This window comes from Trachinotus anak, unplaced genomic scaffold, assembly GCF_046630095.1.
Source record: "Trachinotus anak isolate AG129_WGS33_773 ecotype Australia unplaced genomic scaffold, CSIRO_AGI_Tana_v1 ptg000012l, whole genome shotgun sequence".
In the NCBI taxonomy this organism is placed as follows: Eukaryota; Metazoa; Chordata; class Actinopteri; order Carangiformes; family Carangidae; genus Trachinotus; species Trachinotus anak.
In genome coordinates this window covers 17,932,917-17,951,749 of record NW_027273863.1, presented here as the reverse complement: position 1 = coordinate 17,951,749, position 18,833 = coordinate 17,932,917, and the positions used below count along the sequence as shown (strand labels likewise).

At 38.1% G+C, this 18,833-nt stretch overlaps 1 protein-coding gene across 5 annotated transcripts in view; it reads left to right on the top strand.

The window, feature by feature from the left end:
* Positions 1-18,833, top strand: part of pde1cb (phosphodiesterase 1C, calmodulin-dependent b) — a 93,696-nt gene that overhangs the window by 50,954 nt on the left and 23,909 nt on the right. For all 5 annotated transcript variants that reach the window (XM_071490811.1, XM_071490813.1, XM_071490812.1 and 2 more), the window contains one exon: positions 18,691-18,804. In XM_071490811.1, the coding sequence (XP_071346912.1) occupies positions 18,691-18,804 (114 nt within the window). The remainder of the gene's footprint in view (positions 1-18,690; positions 18,805-18,833) is intronic.

Below are 18,833 nucleotides of genomic sequence, written 5' to 3'. Positions count from 1 at the left end.
TGATGGTTATAAATTGACCACGTTTTGTAACAGATTATTTTATATTATTTACTGCAGTGATGAAGTAAGACCATGTTGGCATTTTCTATCCAGACAGGTGTGACTGAGAATTTAAGATTTTAAAACTATCACACCCCCCACTCACATTAATCTGACCTGTCATGAGAAACACTCCATTCAATGTAATCTATTGATTTGGATCATATTTTCATATTAATTAAACTGTTCAAGTCCAGAAGTTATTTTTGGTTATTGGTTATTCTGACCCTATAATTTGATGAACATGTTTAAGCTCTCTTCTGGACAAGTGTAAATTGGGCCAGAGTTTCCTTGAGAACATCAACATAAAAAAAAAAAAATCATATTTATCTACTCATGTCTGTTGAAGTATAACAGGATCCTCGGAACATATGACATGAAAAGGTTATTTTCAGTTCTGTATTCACGTTGGTAGGGGAATCTGTCGTCAGAACAGAGTCAGCAGAGAGTGAGCAGGCAGATGTAATGGCGTAGAACCCGTAAAGATGATGAAGGTATAGAGAGAGGAAGTGAAGGCTGCCATCAGAGTGGTGTGAAGGATGAGGAGAAGACTGAGGTGGAAGAGAAAGAGAGGTGAGAGGAATACTGAAAAATATTGTCAGACATATTATTCAGACATCTTTTATTATTACATAAAAAAAGAGTAATTCTCTCTCCGTGTAAAGACCAGATAAGAAAGACAGAGATCATTTGTTAAGGACAGTGGACACCAGAAGAGGGCATTTTTTTCTGTCAGTGAAAAGAGCAGACTATCATCCTCAAGGCTTTTGGCTCTCTGGCAAACCAACTACTCCCTCCTCCGGAGCTTCAAGAAGTGCTTTCCAGACACAAAGATGCCCTCATCAGACAAAATGAGGCCCCCCTCCAAAAACATTGGACAATAATGCCCTCCATAGAGACAAAAAGGCTCTTCAGAAACAGATCAGTGACCTCAACCATAAAAAAAAGAACACGCTCTGACAACTCCAGGCTTAGTCAAACAACCTGGAGAAAACTGACCATCACAATGAAATCGAATGACTTTGAGAAGAGACCTTTTAAATGAAGGAAAGGCAGCCCAACCCCCTCCCAAGTGGTCAATCAGAAACAATATTTCTCATACTGTATATATGACATCTCTAAATGACAGCAAAAAAGCTTGAACCTTGAACCTTGGCATCAGAAAACTGAGTGGAAAAATATCATAGCCCAGTAATTCTGCATAAAACCTAAGACCTGGGTTAGAAGAGGGAGACCCTGTTCCCGGTCATAGACATCTTCAAAAAGAGAAGTCTCTCAGGTTCTAGGAGGTGAAGGAGAAAGAGACAAACAAGAGCCTGAAATAAGAGACTGAGGTGAGCTTCTGTGATACGGTCACCAAGACTGATTTATGCAGGCGCTCTAACAAATGCTTGAAGCAGAAGGGGACTTGAATTAAGAGTTGTATGCCAGACCTCTGAGATTAAGGAGGGCCACTGCCATCTGACAGAGGAGGTAAAAACACTGAAAGGCTTTGACGAGCTGATTTAGGAGGAGTATGAGCAATGTCCTCTATTCTAAAATAAAGGACCCTGAAAAGAAATGCAGTAAAGTGAGGTTCCTGAGTTATGAAACTACACATCCACAAGTAATGGAAGTACAACAAGAAATTCAAAAGTTGTATGTTGAGGCCTCTGAGATTATGGAGAAACTTTGACAAGAGCTGGTGGGAGTCAAAATGCTCAAAGGCTTTGACAAGCTGCTTAAGGAGGAGTTCAGTGAGAATGCAGTGCATCACAGAATGAGATGAACAATGTCTTCCATGCAAAAATCAAGGACTTCAAAGAGCAGTGCAGCAATGACTTGCTTAGATTTTGGATGTGTGTGTGTTGGTTTCTCTGCAACCATCAGTAACCTGTAACTTCTTTCCCTGCATAGGTCTACAGATACATTTACATGTCTTCAAAAAGCATAGTTTTAATCTCAGAGTGTAGAGATCATCTCAAACCACAATGGAAATGCTGTTTTAGTGTCCAACATATAACATACATTAATTAATCCCTAAAATATTATGCATTTTAGCTTTTCATTATCATCATTTATGTCCTCAATTCTCACTTATAGCCCATTATTTTTCTATGCATCCCACTGCTTGATGTTCAATCTAATTAATTAAATATATTCATGATTAACAGAGGAAATTACTTCACATCTGATAAGGACCTGCACAAATACATACTATATCCTCTCATGTCCTCTCATTCGCGTTGTCTGACAACACTGTAACTTTCCTTCCTGCCTGTGTAATGGATTTATTCTAATTGTTCATTGTGTTACTTCACCTTATTTACCCCCACGTCTTTAACTATGAATGTGTTTTTGCATCGCTCTCCAAGGCGTCTCACTTTCCACAGCACTTTTCACACAGTTGTCCTAGATTGGTTGTTATTGTTCTGAGATTTGAGTTTGCTGTGCCTACATGAGCCTGTCAGGTTGGAAAAAAAAAAGTTTAAATCATTAGCCTAGCACTAGCATTTGACAGTGACAACACCTGCTGCTGGCATCCAGCGTGGTGCTAGCTAATCAGTGCTGGAAAGCCTCCTAAAAATAACATCTGATTGTGTTTCTGGGTTAATCGCTATTCTTAGGTCATTAAGAAGTTTTAAGTGTTGAACAGCAATTAGATCTAATTGTGGAATGGGAATAGCTTGTATTTGTGTCAGGAGAGATGATTTTTAACCCTTAATTAGTTCTGGGGTTTGGGGTATGGTTATTCTGTTTTCAGCAACGTATTACTTAACAGTCATGTCATTACACATTACATTGGCTTTGAGTAGCTGACTGATATTTCTGCAGTTTTTATTCTGTTGGCCACTGAGCAGCATTAATGAAGCAGCTTGGGGTTAAGTGTTTTGCTCAAGGGCATCTGGTGGCAGTGTGGGGGGTGAGGATCCCCTTATCCACATTGTGAATCATAGAGCCAATTGCAGGGACTTGAAGCAGTGAAACGTAAATGCTTTCAAAATTGCTTTTGCAAACTCTACCACTGCCTGCAGCGTCACAACTTTATGTGAGTCTATGTGTATATACTCACTGTGTGTGTCTGACAAATCTGTAGCCTGCATGACTCATCTGACATGGGAATTCAATGACCTTGGAAAATCTGGCCTTATCTTATTAGGTTTTTGTAAGTGAATTACTGGTCTTTAATGACCCCGTTATGAACTGGAGACATGGTGGACAACACTGAATGAACAGACAAAAACACCATGGGCATATGAGACCCATTTTACAACAGAAAATGTTTTAAAAGTATTATTTTTAATAATTAAAGGCACTGGAGCTTTATATACACAGTAAAATAAAAATTAATCTAACCTCTCTCATTATATAAAACTGCAGGGCACTGTCATGGATATCAAGAGCAGTGCCACTCCTTTATTTTTCTACATCACCTAGTGATGATAATGACTTTTTGCCCAGGACCTGTGGACTCTTTTTTGCATAAAATACAAAGCACTGAATTATAAAATATGCAGTTAGCTGTCAAGTACAGATTGAAAACTCTAATAATTTTCAATAGTCTAATATAAAAAATGTCAACCATAGATGGAATTCTCAACAAAATAAAAAAAAAAAAAAATTTAATTTCCATGACTTTCAGATAGTAACTTGGGACTGTTAGTATTGTACACTGCTTGTATGGCAGATTGGAAAGCTTGAGATCCATATACTATTTTACTTTGTCTTTAAATGCACAATATGTAACTTCTGCATCTAGGAGATGCCGTTTGGTGACGTCAAATAGTAAGATATGGGAGTTGCTGTCTTCACCATCATTGCCATTATTGCGGCCAGTTTCTCTCTCCTTCAGTGTCAGTCGTTCAGGAGATTTTTAAATATCCACAGAGGTCTCCTCTTCTCCAAAACAAATTAGCCAGGTGATTTTAAGTGGTAGAAACACTGAATAAAGCAGTTTCACATTAAAAGGCAGCAATTCACTGACAGGACATCAGGGAGGGGCTGGGATGAGATGCCTGCTGATCCAGACATTCAGGAAGTTCTTGTCAGCAGTCGAATTATCCACAGAGGTATCCTCCTCTCCATAACCAACAGACCAGGGGATTAAATCCGAGAGAATAAAGCAGTTTCACATTAAAAATCAGTTTTTCGTGGACATAGCACGTTTCAGAGGGCTGGAAGCTCAGCTGCCTAACATTTGTTTGGCTTGTTCCAATGACTAAAATACACACTGAAAATGTCTACATGCGTCGGCGTTGTGGTTGCATGCACGTAGGAGATACGACGCCACTGGCAGGCTACTAAATAAAACACACTGTTACCTGATTAAAATCATGGATTTCTCTAGGTTTGAAAATTGCTGGAAAAATGTAGGATAATGTAAGTACACAACTCAAAAAAATGTATAACACAGGTCAAGTCCCTTTAGACATTTTAATGTGAATTATGATATACCCTGCTTGACAACTATGAATCATCAGCCACAATTCAGTTTCTGTCAGAAATTCAAAAACACATTCAAACACCACAAATATTCACTTTTAGGTTTTACATTTTTCAATGAAATTTCAGCAACTGGGTAAAACGTATGGGATCATAAAACATTTACAATTGAATAGAGCATTACTGAGTGTTATTTTAAGACAACAAAAATCTGTTCTGACAGCAGGAGTCTACTTGGTGACACTATTTCTCTCTGCCTTTGTCTCCTATAGACCTGTGCTGACAATTGAATACTTTACTTTAATCTCTCAGATTACGTAACTCACGCACCACAGCACGTTTGGGATTATTTAACAGCACTGACACATGTAATACGAGTGAGCATGTTTGACGGGACAGCTAGTGCCATAGGTATGGTCACTGGAGAGGCATCAAGGAGGGGATTTGTTTTTTACCTCTTTGAATCACTCCGTATGATAGATTTTCAGGAATTTGTTTTAGTAGCTCTGATGGAAAGACATCAGTTCAGTTAGAGTGCATACTGTGCTGACACATATGTTACAAGGACAAGAAGATGTAGTGAAGATATATCATGGAGAGAGGGAAATAAATGTTCCATAACTGTGTATGTTTACCGTTTCCCCCATGTGAATTGTTGGAGGAGTACAGATCCTCAGTGAGGTCAATTAGTGCACTTGGGTTGTTTCGTGTCAGGCCACTGAACTTTGATTACACAGTAAGGTTTCTGCAATTTCACATATCTAACTGTGTGTTGCATTTTACCAGACTTGAGTAGCTGTGCAGTAGTGTGTTGAATGTTTGATAGAGCTGCTTCACTCTGCTGGCTTTGCTAATCAGGTATAACAAAGAACAGCACAGGCATATTATCTTGGTGCTGTGGTATCATTTCCAGCTATTAATGCAAATATGAACTACATTTTGCTTTGCTGTGGTGATTTTAGGAAATGTTCTCCCTAGCGCCATAAAAATAAAAGATTAATTATTATTGCTACATAGCTAACAGCTAGCCATTAACAGCTATTTATTTACCAGTTTAGAAGAAATGTTGAGAGTTCAACATCAACTTTATTCCTTAAGTCGTCAAGAGCTGTCTCCAGCGGTGGAAAGCAACGCCAATGTTAACTCTTGTTTTGCTTCTATTTTTATCGTTTCTTTTCTTCTACTGAAGTTAGAATGCTAACCAGCTAGTCACGGCCTAGTCAGCCCATTTTGTCACTTTCCTATACTGAGTCACTCTAGCATCCAGTCTGCCCTGCATTTTGGGGCTACTCAGAGGTCGTATTATAACCTCTTCTGTTGTAAACGCAACAATGGCTGAAGCTCTTGGTAAGTCACCATCCCCCGCAAGAGACCATTGGCGGCAGAGAAAACCTGTTCCTCTAAAGGAGCAGTTTTTGTCCTTGATTTCACGCACAGATAATATAAATTTGTTATAAGTATATGTATTATTATAGTATACATTTTTAGGTGATTTCTAACCTTGCAGATAGCCACAGGTTTGGCCATAGACTTGAAACTCTTTTGAAATACATAATTCATACAGTAATCATCATGTAAGTATATGTTTGTATTTATGTTCACGATAATTGCACAGAGATTTGTGGTCATTCTAAAAGCTAATCGTAAAAAGTGTAGTTAATGGGAAAAAGCATTCAAACGTAAATACTTTGCTGCTGAAACACTGCAAATTTGGGACTTCTAAAGAACTGTCCTATCTTAGGAGCTATAAAGATGACATTAGGGCAGTTTATAATGTCACAGGAATGGAGGTCTAGATAGGGCTTGTACTGTATACTTCATACTGAACCTTGGTTTACTTCATTTGAAATAATTAATTTATATTGAATAGTTCCCAATAATATTTTGTAATAAATTCACAGGTTCATGAATCTAAGGCTGGGTTAAAGGTGCTCTGAGACATTGGTTAGAGAAGATGCCATACCATAAACTTATGTTAATATGAGTTTGAATGCTGTTTATAGATTAACCTTACTACACCTTCATATTGAATAAAAGGCTGAGCTACTGAAATGCACTGTATGCGAAAGCATGTTAAACCTTCATGTCTGTAGCTGGTTCCCGCAATGAGAAATAATAGATTTATTATAGCAGGTTTTAAAAGCACTGTTTTCTTTTTCCATAGCATGTTACTCAAATGCTTCTCTGTGCTGTTATTTGAAGCCTAAAATGAAAGGTGGACAATCGTGCAGTCATTAGCGAGTCCATTAAATTCTTAATTATGCGATCCTCCATTGGCGTCTATGTAAGCTTGCATTTTCACCGCAAGATTGTTTGCTTCTATTTGACCTCCTATCCCTCACTACCCATTTTTGCTGTTCTGCTAATTAATGGCGTGAGTCGTGGAAAGACAGTATTAATTGGCCATGTCTGTTTTATTGAGATTTCATGAATGTTTGTGTTATTCTCAGTGAATGTATTCATGCAGATTTCACCTTGAGAAAAAGATGAAGTGCATACTTTACTTTGTAAAGGGTTACAACAATGTGATGTGATGTTTAGACACACTTTATTTTGACAGTCCAGGGCTGTCAGGTGATTTGTAAAGTAAATTGTTAACCAAATGTCACTTTACACATTGACTCAGTCTCCTAAAAATGAAATTGGTGCATTACTAATGCAATACCAGATATATTAGAATTTATGTAATGAAGAATTTTTTTTAATGAATGTAATACATCTTCCAAGTTGCAAATGTTGATGCTGCTAAACATTCACTGATAATATATTTAATTTGTTTTCCCTACAGTAGCCACTTATGAAATGCAATGTTTGCTTGTAGCAACTGAAGCATGATTATTGTTTTTTCATGGTTATGTTTAAGCAGCCGAGGCACTTGGTTAAGATTAATTGTCACTCCTTGAAACAAAAGAACTTTAATATTGGTGTAGGTTCTATGAGACAGTGTCGACAGACGATATACAGTATATATAGACCTTTTTCTAACTGCAAACCTAGTGTCATCATACATTTAATTTTAACCCTGAGATTAATCCAAATCAATGTGTTTGAATCTAATGTTTCTAATGAACTTAATTGCTAATTAAGCCTGTTTTTCTAATAATAGCAATACTTCTACTAATGTAAATTATACCAGGACATTTTGAATGGTCCTCCTTCAAGTGTTTTCCAAACAGGTGCAAGGTTTTCCCTCAGTTGTGCCAGCAGTGTGTTACTCTATATGATTAGTCAGCTCACAGTTTCCTTCTGGCTACAGGTCATGCTCTTATGTGCTCCAGCGGGTGTTGCCTACTGTAGCTACACAACACTGTCAGATGAGGGCTAGATCATGCTGTTAAAATACAGACCAAAACACCCACACACATACACATAGGTGCACGGGTGCACAAAGTCTGACATTTCTGTGACGCAGTGCTGACTGTCGTCATGCTGTAATGCTGCTTGCGTGCAGACTGACTGCGTTGTGTTAAGCTGTATACTTTGTTTTATTTCCCTGTAGAACAAATGACTTACCAGAATTCACAAACTGCTTACTAGGATTAAAGGAAATTCAAAAAGGCTTTTGGTTCTTGTAGACACAATACAAATACATACGCGCTTGCTCATTAACACAACCACATTCATATTGTAGTTATTAGCCTCTATAATATAAGCAACAAAGTAAGCACTTTGTCAGCGCCATCCACATCAAACCATGAGACTGTTCCAAAAATCAAATGTTTTCTGACCTGCCACCTCTATGCTTGAATGTTCCAGTAAATGATATCATTAACTGCTTAATGTGACGTATTAAGGATCAGGATGATACGATGGCGGGACATAGCACAGAGACAGATCTATCTTAAGTCCAAACCTTTCAAATACAAGACGTTAATAAGCGTTTGAACCATTATCATAACAACATTTGTGAAAACACAGCACATGTTGTTGTTTTTCACAGTGCAGACTTTAGCAAGAATAAAAGAGAAACACTGTGTGCCATACAAAATAACAGACTTTCAGTGAATGGGTATGACTACAATTTTCCCATGCTCCCATAGCCATCTGACAATATAACAGCGTTATATTTATGAGCGGCCGCTAATTTCTGTTCGGTTAGCTTCTCTCACTGTCATTCCTCTCGCACAATTATGTTCTCTGATGTTAACATCTCTCCGACTTAAGTCTTTTTGAGCTCATTATCTGTGACAGATGTAATTGTTGGCTGTTTGGGAGATTTTCGGGAAACGCTAAGAACTCATTTTGTAATGTTATGAATTTATTTTCTCCGTGGCAGCAGAAGACATTACACCAGCCATCAGAAACAACTGCAAGTTAAAATGGGCTAATGAAACTTCTTGAGGGCCGACCAACTCTGAAAGACTCACTATAAACAGACTCCCTAGCCTAGCTGCAACACTGTAAAATACTATAGTTACTTTGGTACTCTCTCCATTCAAAAAGAATATCTCTTGTAATGAATGAACATGTATCATTGAAACACAAAAAATTTGCAAATTTTTTCTTGTCTCCATGCTGTAACATTATTCTTTGCATTGTGTTAAAATGCATTCCACATAGTGTATGTGGAAAGCACCAAGACTCAAACTGCACTTTCATGCACAAAAAGCTGTGCCTGAATAGATGTGTGTATAAGCACACACCTTTCATGTCATAAGCTCACGTCTCAGGATGCCCCCACCTCATAAAGCTGCCTAAAGCAACCTTTAACATTATGGACTCCAAATGGCAGCAGAACATAAATGGTTGAAATGTGTTTGAGGTTCATAACCAGTTATATTGCAGTGTGAGGTGAGCAAACTGCACACAGTCTGCTCATGTTTACTAACCAGCCTGTGAACAGAGTCAAAAGACTTATATTGTGTGATTAAACCAGATACCTGGATTTTATTTGAACAAAGAGCGAGACTTTACAGCATCTGAATTGGAGGAGGAATGGCCTTCACAACCCACTTTAGATAAGAGTTCTTTTTTTTTTTTTTTACACAAAAGTCCTGCCTGGCACAGCTTTGAACCAAAGTTCAGTGCTATGCAACTGCATCAAAGGCTGTAAAAAGAAAACCTTTAATGCCTTATATGGAGCTGATTGCTGAAGTTTGAAATCAAGTGGTAACTTGTGTAACACTGGCATGCTCTCTCTGCTTTATCTACTGTACATGTTGTACAATTGGGTGTTAAAGCTATATCTCAGTGTGTGATTAAATCTTTAATTGATTATTTGTATATGCCCAATATAGCGCCAAAGCAAAACTGAGAAATCTTTACCCAGGACCAGTAGATAGTAAACCACCTCAAAAAATTGGTTGTTTAAACTAAGATCTCAGTTTTTGTCAGTGATCGTTAATAATGTGCTTATCCTTTGCTGTTTTGAATGCAATATGCATCAATTTGCAGCAGTTTTAAGGTAATATTTGAGATTTTTGTGTCAAACACTATGTCATTTTAGTTTGAGTGGATAGACTAACATCTTTTTTGTTAATCACATGTGACAGCACTGCTACTTTTGTTTATTTTCAGTGATTACATAACAAAATGGCGACATGGCATGTCAAGATAGCTCATGGGCTTCTGTTTGGGACCTTGCATAAAAGGTGGATACTGAGCAAAGAATTTATTACAGGGTCTGATCACTATAATCTCATTTTGTATCGACAGTAATGTTGTGGACACATGTTTTTTCTGTTGGTGTGTTTGTTGCATTAAAATGGAAACCACAGAATTCATTTTACCTTCTGCAATATGAACAAAGGATTTTGATCCAAAGGACTGGAATTTTTTTTTTATTGTGCTGATAGCACTATTGAAGACTTTTTTACTTCATCTGGTGGATTTGATTGGCAGACATTGACATGAGTGGGCTGCATTCAGCCAACCACTGATCTTTTTTAAGGTTTCTTCTGTCCCCCACCATTCTTGTCACATCTGTCATTTGCAACCTCCCACGGGAGAGGCTTTGTTTAGACCAGATATCGGAACTTTTTGAAGGAGTTACTAATATTGTTGGGAGAGAGCGCTCGTTTGCACTGTAGCGGTATTTGTGATTTTAATTAGTGCCATCAACAACAGCCTGAGCCTGCTGTAGCTGTTCCCACCCAAAACTGAAAGGCCACCAACGCTCAGTGTGGGTGTCACATTAACATTTGTATTTACATACAGTTTAAGCTTTTAGCTCACATTCCACAGCAACACAGAACAAGAGAGGAGGGAGGTTGTCAAGGATGTTTTAACAGGACACAATGGCTTGTTCTGTCTGTAATGGAGATGTTTCTGAATCCTGAGACAATATTTGGCAATGTACAACAATGCATTTAATTTTCAATAGTTTGTCACTGTCAGAGAAAACCACGTATCTCCAAATTCGGTTTGCTTTGAATTTTTCAGATAAGCTGAAGGATCAATTGTGCTGTTGTGGCGTGAAAAAATTCTCCTGCTCTCCTTTGTTCTTTACAGGTTTGTCATTTAAGACCCAGACTGCTGTTTTATAAAGAAAATCACTTTTCGCTTGCTATTCTGTCAAAATAAATTGTTGTTTTGCATTTATGGTTTTTTTTTTCAAAGAAATCAAATACTTCTCATTTTACTGCTGAAAATTGGTTTTCATTTATTTAACAATAACATCAAACTTCCAGAAGCTTGGAACTTGTTTGCTCAGTAATCAAAATGAATAAATTTTGTTTTGTTCTGGTCAGTTTTAATTTACTGTAACGCGAGTTAATATCCACTGCTGACCTGAGGTGCATTCATGTGGTCACAACAGGCTGTAAAATTTTAGATGTGAGTGTTGATTGTTGTTGTTGTTGAAATCAGCAACTGTTACATGTTTGTGTCCATGAAGAATCATGAAACTGTTGAAAAAAACCTTGAGGACAAAATAGCAAGTTCAGCTGCTTTTCACCTAGACTTAAAGCTTTATTATGCATAAGCACTACTTTACATAATGTGAGCTATTTCTCTAGATATGGAGTCTATTCAAATTTCTACCACTGATCACAAGGTGTCTTTTCCATTGACTGTGGTGTAGAAAGAATAACTGACCGCAAATGAATTAAAGCCTCAGCACGATTGTTCCTTAAATTACAGAACAACAGTCTGCAGCTATTTTGATTATTGGTGAATCAGTCATTTTGAAAGCAAGACTAGTGAAAACCAAAGATTTCTCCAGACTCTGGCTTGTCGAATGGGAGGATTTCATGCTGTTGTTTGGACAAAACAAGACATATGAAGATTTTGGTTCTGCAAAGTCGTGAGAGACATTTTCTTCACAGTTTTTTGATATTTCATAGACTAAACTAAAACAAATAAACTTAGATTCATCTAAAGTAACATTAATTATACATTTAGGAATATGTAAGGATGTAATGACAAAACTAAAATAAAAATGTATTTCACATTTCCCTTAATAAATAATTGCAGGCCTTATCATCCCTACTGTTTTTTTATTGATATCTTTGATACTTTGGGTAGTATTACTGTGAAACAGGCATTAAATTGCATTCTATATTGAAATATGTTAAAAGTTAACTTGATGAACCCTGCTTTCAACAGCAAGCCATTCTCAGATCGAGGGATTTGTATGATGCAAAGGAAACCAATGAATTAGATAAAGAGTACAATTGAAAAACTGTCATGTTCATCACAATCAATAGAAAACAGCTCTGAGCAAGTAACTGAGCTGTTGTTGTTGTGGTTGTTGTTGTTGTTATAGATCAGAGGTCTCATGCCTTTCTGCTTCAACCCATCGGTATTGTCAAAATAGAGATGTCCTGGGACTCTTTGCTGCAGTCACAAATCACGGTCGAGGCTGCAGAAAATGTTGCACTGCGGCTTAACTGAGTCATTATGTTTTTACAGGCCTTGTTCTGCTTATCAGCCCAAAACCTGTGTGTGTATTCTCTGAAAGCACGGTAATCTCCCCGGGTGATTACATTGACCCCAGGCCATTGATTACACACCGTCTAGGCTAGAATGTCTTTGGTACACAGGCAGTGACCGGTTTATGCATCCTGGCAGTGCTCTCATTCCCCTCTGCTCAACCAGCCCCATTTGTCCCCTCCTCTGCTTTCTGCTGTGTGGAAACAGACTCTGATTGTCGCTGCAGCTTCTCAAATCAGACCTGTTTTTATGATGAGTTCGGTCAGATACATTTCAATGGGATACATTTCATTTTTAATTTTTTTCCCCAGTGTGTATGTGGAGAGAGCCATTTGAGTGACAAAGCAATTGTTAGAGGATGGAGAAAGCTGTTGCTGCATAACCTTTTTGCTGTTAAATTTCCCTTTTTTTCACATTCACTTCTGGCTGTCACAACAGCTGTCGAGAGGCTGAGCCCCACTTTACACTGCAGGGCAGCTGTAGTTTGACACCAGATCATTTCAGTGCTTTCATTTTTTCCCCACTCCTCTCTGTGAGCAGGTCGGTTGAGGCCAAACAACTGGATGCAATAAGTATAGGGGAGGGAAACGCTCTCAACCTGAATTCCAACTCTAATCTCCTCTCTGTGCACTCTGTTCACCCCTCTGAGGGAAAACAAATAAATCTTTCATCTTCAGATATAAAGCAGGCAGCTGGAGGCTCATGTCTTTGCCTCGCTCTGTCACTGGCCTGCTTAACCCCGCCACCACTGGAATTTATCAGTGTAGTGGGGGAAAAAATCACCCAGGAGACGATATTAGGGATTTTATGCGTTTACTTTGGGGATGGGTTGGGGCTTGCTACACGATGGTAGCTGATGATTAATGTTTCCTATTCTATATTAATGAAAAAAAAGTGTATTTGAAAGTATATTTGTAATTATTTGAATTTAAAAAAAAGTCCAAACTCTGATATTTCACTTGGAATAAGAGGCAAATAAATGTTTTGCTTAAAGCAAGATACTGCTTCTCAAATTATCAGCCATTAGCTTCTCAGTTCTCACGCTCTTGTAAATGCACTTAAAGCCCTACAGTCACAACACCTTTGAGAGAATTGTGCTAATCTATCTCTTAGCCTGCTCAGACTCACTGCTCGACTATCCACAGTGCAAAGACAAAGCCAAAAGGTCTATAATGACATATTCAATGTGGCACTGCACCTTTATTCCTCACATGATGACAGCTCAAGTACACATCAGTATTTTCTTTGAGGGTTTTCACACCATTCAGGATCAATATATTAAAGCTGCTACGGGTCAAGCTTTAACAGCTGACCTCAGCTGTCAGTGAAATATTGAGCTGTCAACAGGAGATATCACGTAGTAAGTCTAGGGAGCACACGTCAAAGATCCTGAACCTCAGCCATGGAGCTGTTCCAGGCAGCGAGCTGTCTTCTCTGCTACTCCAATAAACCCTCTGTCAAACTTACGCATGTTTGCCGGTGACACCAAGTTGCTCAGACTGAAACGAGACAAAAGTTTGAGCTGCTTGTATTCTGGTGCAGTGAAGTGAAGTCAGGGTTATTTATATAACCCAAAAATCATACATTTTGTGTCAGAGGGCTTCACAATCTGTCCAACAAATGAAATTCTCTGTCTTTATACATTTGATTCAGATGAATAAACGTACACGTTAATACATGAAACTTGCGCAGATGATTGAAAATTCCTGCTTAACCTTGAATTGAGACTCCACCCAAAATCTATCTTTGGAGTAACACCCAAAAAGTTTTTATCTTAATATTTAACAGAGAACAGCTGTTTTTGTATTTTAATCTTTCAGAGAGAACAGTGACTGTGATGATTTGAATGCAAAAGTATATAAAGCACTTTCCTGCTACCCTGTATCCTCAGCTTTTTGGCAATATTTTGCAGTTTTACTTGTCACAGTACTCGCACTGTGTGGCTGGTATGTACCATAAGTCACATACAGTAACAACTAAAGCCAGTACCTTCACTATATTTATCACTACTGTCAGCTGTGCCTCATGTATATGTATTAGCAATATTCTCAGAGTGGCAGCTGAGCAACATTTCTTTCAAGGCAATACTTTCTACATGCACTTATGTTAATCTCTTCTGTCATTGTTTTTTACTCTCACCAGTGCCAGTTTACACTTTACACTTATATTTGTGCTACATAACTTTATCTCCATCATCAGTACTTACTAAACGGTCTCTTAAAATTTGAAGCATGTAGAGCCGAAATAGTTCATCTACTAAATGATTAGAGAATAAATGCTTTGTCATTTATCAAGCAAAAATGACAAAGATTTTGTCTGTTCCATCTTGTTAAATGTCAGAATTACTGCTTGACTCAGTTTTCTTTTTTTTATAAATTGAAATTTAGTATTTGACTGTTGTTTGGACAAAAGCATTTTGAAGACCAAGTGACCATGGACTTTCGCAGAACAATTTGTTGACTAAATGAATGATTGTAAAAATGTCAGCAGATCTCAATAATGAAAACAATTATTTGTCAAATACGTCCCATCTACTGTAATATTTATATACGGTAATTATTTATATTATTTATGCTTCCCTCTCTTCTATATGTATTTTACTTTTTTACAGCACATGTAAAGTAGAAATCCTTTTAAATTTTAAAAACTTCTTTCTGATGAGAGATTAATCATGTGTGTCCTGTATCCAGAGTGAGTTGATAGTGAAAGGAACTGGGAAAATTACTTCACTGCCTCAACACCACAAGTGTTCACCCATTGCAAATTACATGGCTGTTGCTCCTCCACCGTACCAGTTTTTTTCTGGCTTAAACTGAATGTTTCAGTTGGCTCAGAGCCCAGGAGTTACTTTGGGCCTGACCCATGCTATTAACACAGCATGTTGCCTCCCGTGCTAATGACAGCAGGTGAAACGAGCCAATTTTATTTTGGTTGGCAGAGACGCTGATGTATCGTACATCCTGGCGCTTGTCTCATCATCACTCAAGTGTTTCTTTTTGGTTTTAAAAGGAAGCTCAAGTGGTGCAAATGTGTGCAGCCATGACAAAGGTGATTTTAAGGAAAAAAGAAAAAAAAACTTTCTTTCTAAGTAGTTTCTTCTTTCATCTCAACATTGTAGAAAAGCATTAATTCTCACAATGAAGACCTCCTGGATGCTACTCATCTACTAAATTATCTTTTGACTGAACAACAGAAATTGATTGGGCATTCAGTTTAGTCTATTGTTAGGCAAACAAAAGCAATGAGCTTGTGACAAAGCTTTTCACCAGAACCAGTCAGCAGAGACAAACATTTCTTTCAGCGCATGTGCTAATGTCATTCAACACGAGCTTCCAAACAAGCGCAGCATGCCAGCACCACTGCGCTGCAAGATGTAAAGTCAAAGCGAATGACCAACAGAAAAAATGTCAACATTGTATGGTGAATTATAGTCTGACAAGGAGCTTTGTTGAAGGAGCGAGGGTATGTTTTTCCTGCTCTCGAGTATTAGCAGGGAAGCTCACTGGCACACAGCTGTTCTTAATAACCATTATTACTGCCAACCAAATCACATGTGCAGGGATTGTAGAGTTACAGCTCACCCCTCATCCATTCACTTCCTTATGATCCTTAAAATAACTGTCAGCTTAAAAGAGATATCAGCTTATGAAGCAGCTGTTGTCATAGTTAAAGAAACATTCATCTTGTTTGTGTGAGGATATCAAAAAGTCAGTTGACCACTTTGGCCCAGGCTGAACTATATCTCAACGATCAGATGCCACACACATTCATGGTCCCCATGGGATCAATGTCTGTACATACTTTGTACAGACATTCATGGCTGCCAGAGGATGAATTTTGTTTCATTGTGAGGTTGGCATTTTTGTTTTTTATTGAACTATCCTGACAACTATTTGATGGATTACCATGATCTTCAGACTACCTGCAAGGGATGAGTTGTAGAAACATTTCCTCCTCAATATTTGTGTTTTTCCATGGTTTTTGAGCAAGTGAGGCTGTGCATTGTGCTTACATACAGCCTCTCAGAGCTGCTAACATGGCTGTAGACTCTGGTTTTGTGAAACATCTCACTCCAGACGTTTCTGCATGAATATGGAAGTTATGACTGTGGCTGTTTTGCACAGGTGGGCTGGAGGAAATGCCCAGATTATTATTTTCAGCATTTCCAGCCTGATACTGCATAGCAGACAGTATGTCAGAGGTTAGCACTGAAGCCTTGCATCCAGCCAAAATTCAAAAGATATGTAAGTGTGTTGGAGTGTAGAACACAACATCTGGAATTGTGGAGTGGATGTTTCACTGCTGTACACACAACAGATTCAGGCCCTAACCCCAACTTTGGCCATTAAAAGTAATAAATAACTACTAAATTGATAAAATTAATATTTGTATTGAGACACCTTCGCAGAAACGTTTTGGATCCTTCGCTTGGTAAAATTGCTCCCACTGTCAGGGAATGTCATCGATGAGAGCATCTGAAACCTTCTACTCTCCCACCTTTCTGCTTAATAATTCAACAACAAGCATAGCCTCTGTGGGCATTCACTGTGAAAGGGAGCACATGACCTCCAGCAGAACAGCAGGTGGTGTAACGGCAAGAGGCTGCAGTGTGCAGAAACTGATGTGAAGTTACTTTTCTCTTTAGTGCTATTTTTGGTGGCCTTTAGCCAGGGCTGTGGGATATGGACGGTGTTTGATTTCAGTGACATTACACTTTTGATTCAAGCTGATTTGCAATGTTTTATCACTCAAATGTTCAGTTTATGAAATATAATCGAATCATTGTACACCAGAATGATTCAAAACATTTTTTAGTTAAACCCATAATAAAAGATATTTTTTGCATGTTGTAAAACTTCCTGTAATGTCATATCATGCAACACCAGTAAATTGTATATAACAGTATAAAAGGGTTTTAGCCAATGTTTAAACCATCAATTTTAGGTAATAATAACTTTATAAAGCACCTTGTCATCTTTAGGAATTACTGCTGAAGTGCTCAAGATTTACAAAAATAGAATCTGTACCAGTCAAGAGCAAAACAAGTGACACTAACCCAAAATGGAGCTGAGTAGGAGTACATAGACCTGCAATATTAAAGCTAGATGTCCGCAGACATCAAACGTCTGCAATTTTTAGAATGAGTATTCCCTTCAAACAGCAGACGTTTTGACTTGTCGTAGCAGCAAAAGCACAGGTGGAACTAATGGCCTTAACGATGGCTACTTTCCAATTAAGTGTCCCCTCAGTGATGGAGCTGACACACGTACAGTAGATGAAGTGCAGCCATTATTATTGTTATTAATTACACCTGTGTTTGACAAGTCAGTATGTCACTTATGAGAAAGGCCGACAGGATAGTATGACACTTACGCCAGTCAAGACGTCTGAGAGGAGAAATGTTATTTTTACAAGGAGACTGAGACTCATCTTTTTCCCTGAAATGGACGTGAAGGAAAACTTATTTCAAGTAACCTCTTTTCAAGTGGCACGGCAGTATAAAAACATTTCATTTCTCTATAAGGACAATGTTCATTAATCAACATTGTGTAAATGTACCAGTGTCACTGGTCCTTTGGCGGGATGTTTTAAAACCAATGAAGTAATGGTTAAAATTTACAGACAGAAGACAACAAGCATTCTCCAGACAGCATAACGGCAAAATATTAGTACAATAATACAGCAACAGTATCCAATTTTCAGTAACAACCATGCAAGTAACACAAAGCAACAAAAACTGAGCAATACTAATTATTACCAGTTTTAACATATGCAGACATGCGGAGCTGCAATAAGACATAAAGAAGTGTATTGTCTATCTAGATAAAATGTTAAAAGATGCAGTTACAAGTTAGTAAAATGGTAACATCCTACATCTAACACCTAAGCCATGCAGCTCAGAGATGTAAGACACAACTATAGAAGATCATACTATATTCTTAATAAAGCGCTAGTAAGTTGTCCATACATACCTAAGCTATGTAAAGTTGACCATCTGGCAACAGGCAAGGGACATGGGACAAGTTAGCGGTAGGTTTAGCCGACAATAACGACAACAGTAAGACAAAAATAATCCTAACCCATCTTTTCATCCACAGTGACTCCTGTTAGTTAAAATGGAGAATCTTTTGAATATGTTGAAAGGTTTTCTGCTGGTGTACTGCTGGTCAGTTCGAACTTTCATGTTTTCATTCATGGCTTCATGTAACTGTATTTTTGTACGTTTGTACTGCTGCCTGCTTTGTGCAGCTGAAACCCAGACCAGATTAATTGAATATCAGTTGCAATTATTTCATCATGTCAAGACAGCAGAGGAGTAATCCCATTTGGTAAATGACTGTTGAATCTCTGTTTTAGATTAAGATGTCTGGTGAAGCAGTTGGAGAGAGGAGAGGCTTCCCTCGCTGACCTCAAGAAAAACCTTGAGTATGCGGCGTCGGTGCTGGAATCCGTTTACATCGAGGAGACGAGGTATGACAACAATAGCTTTCTACAGTGGA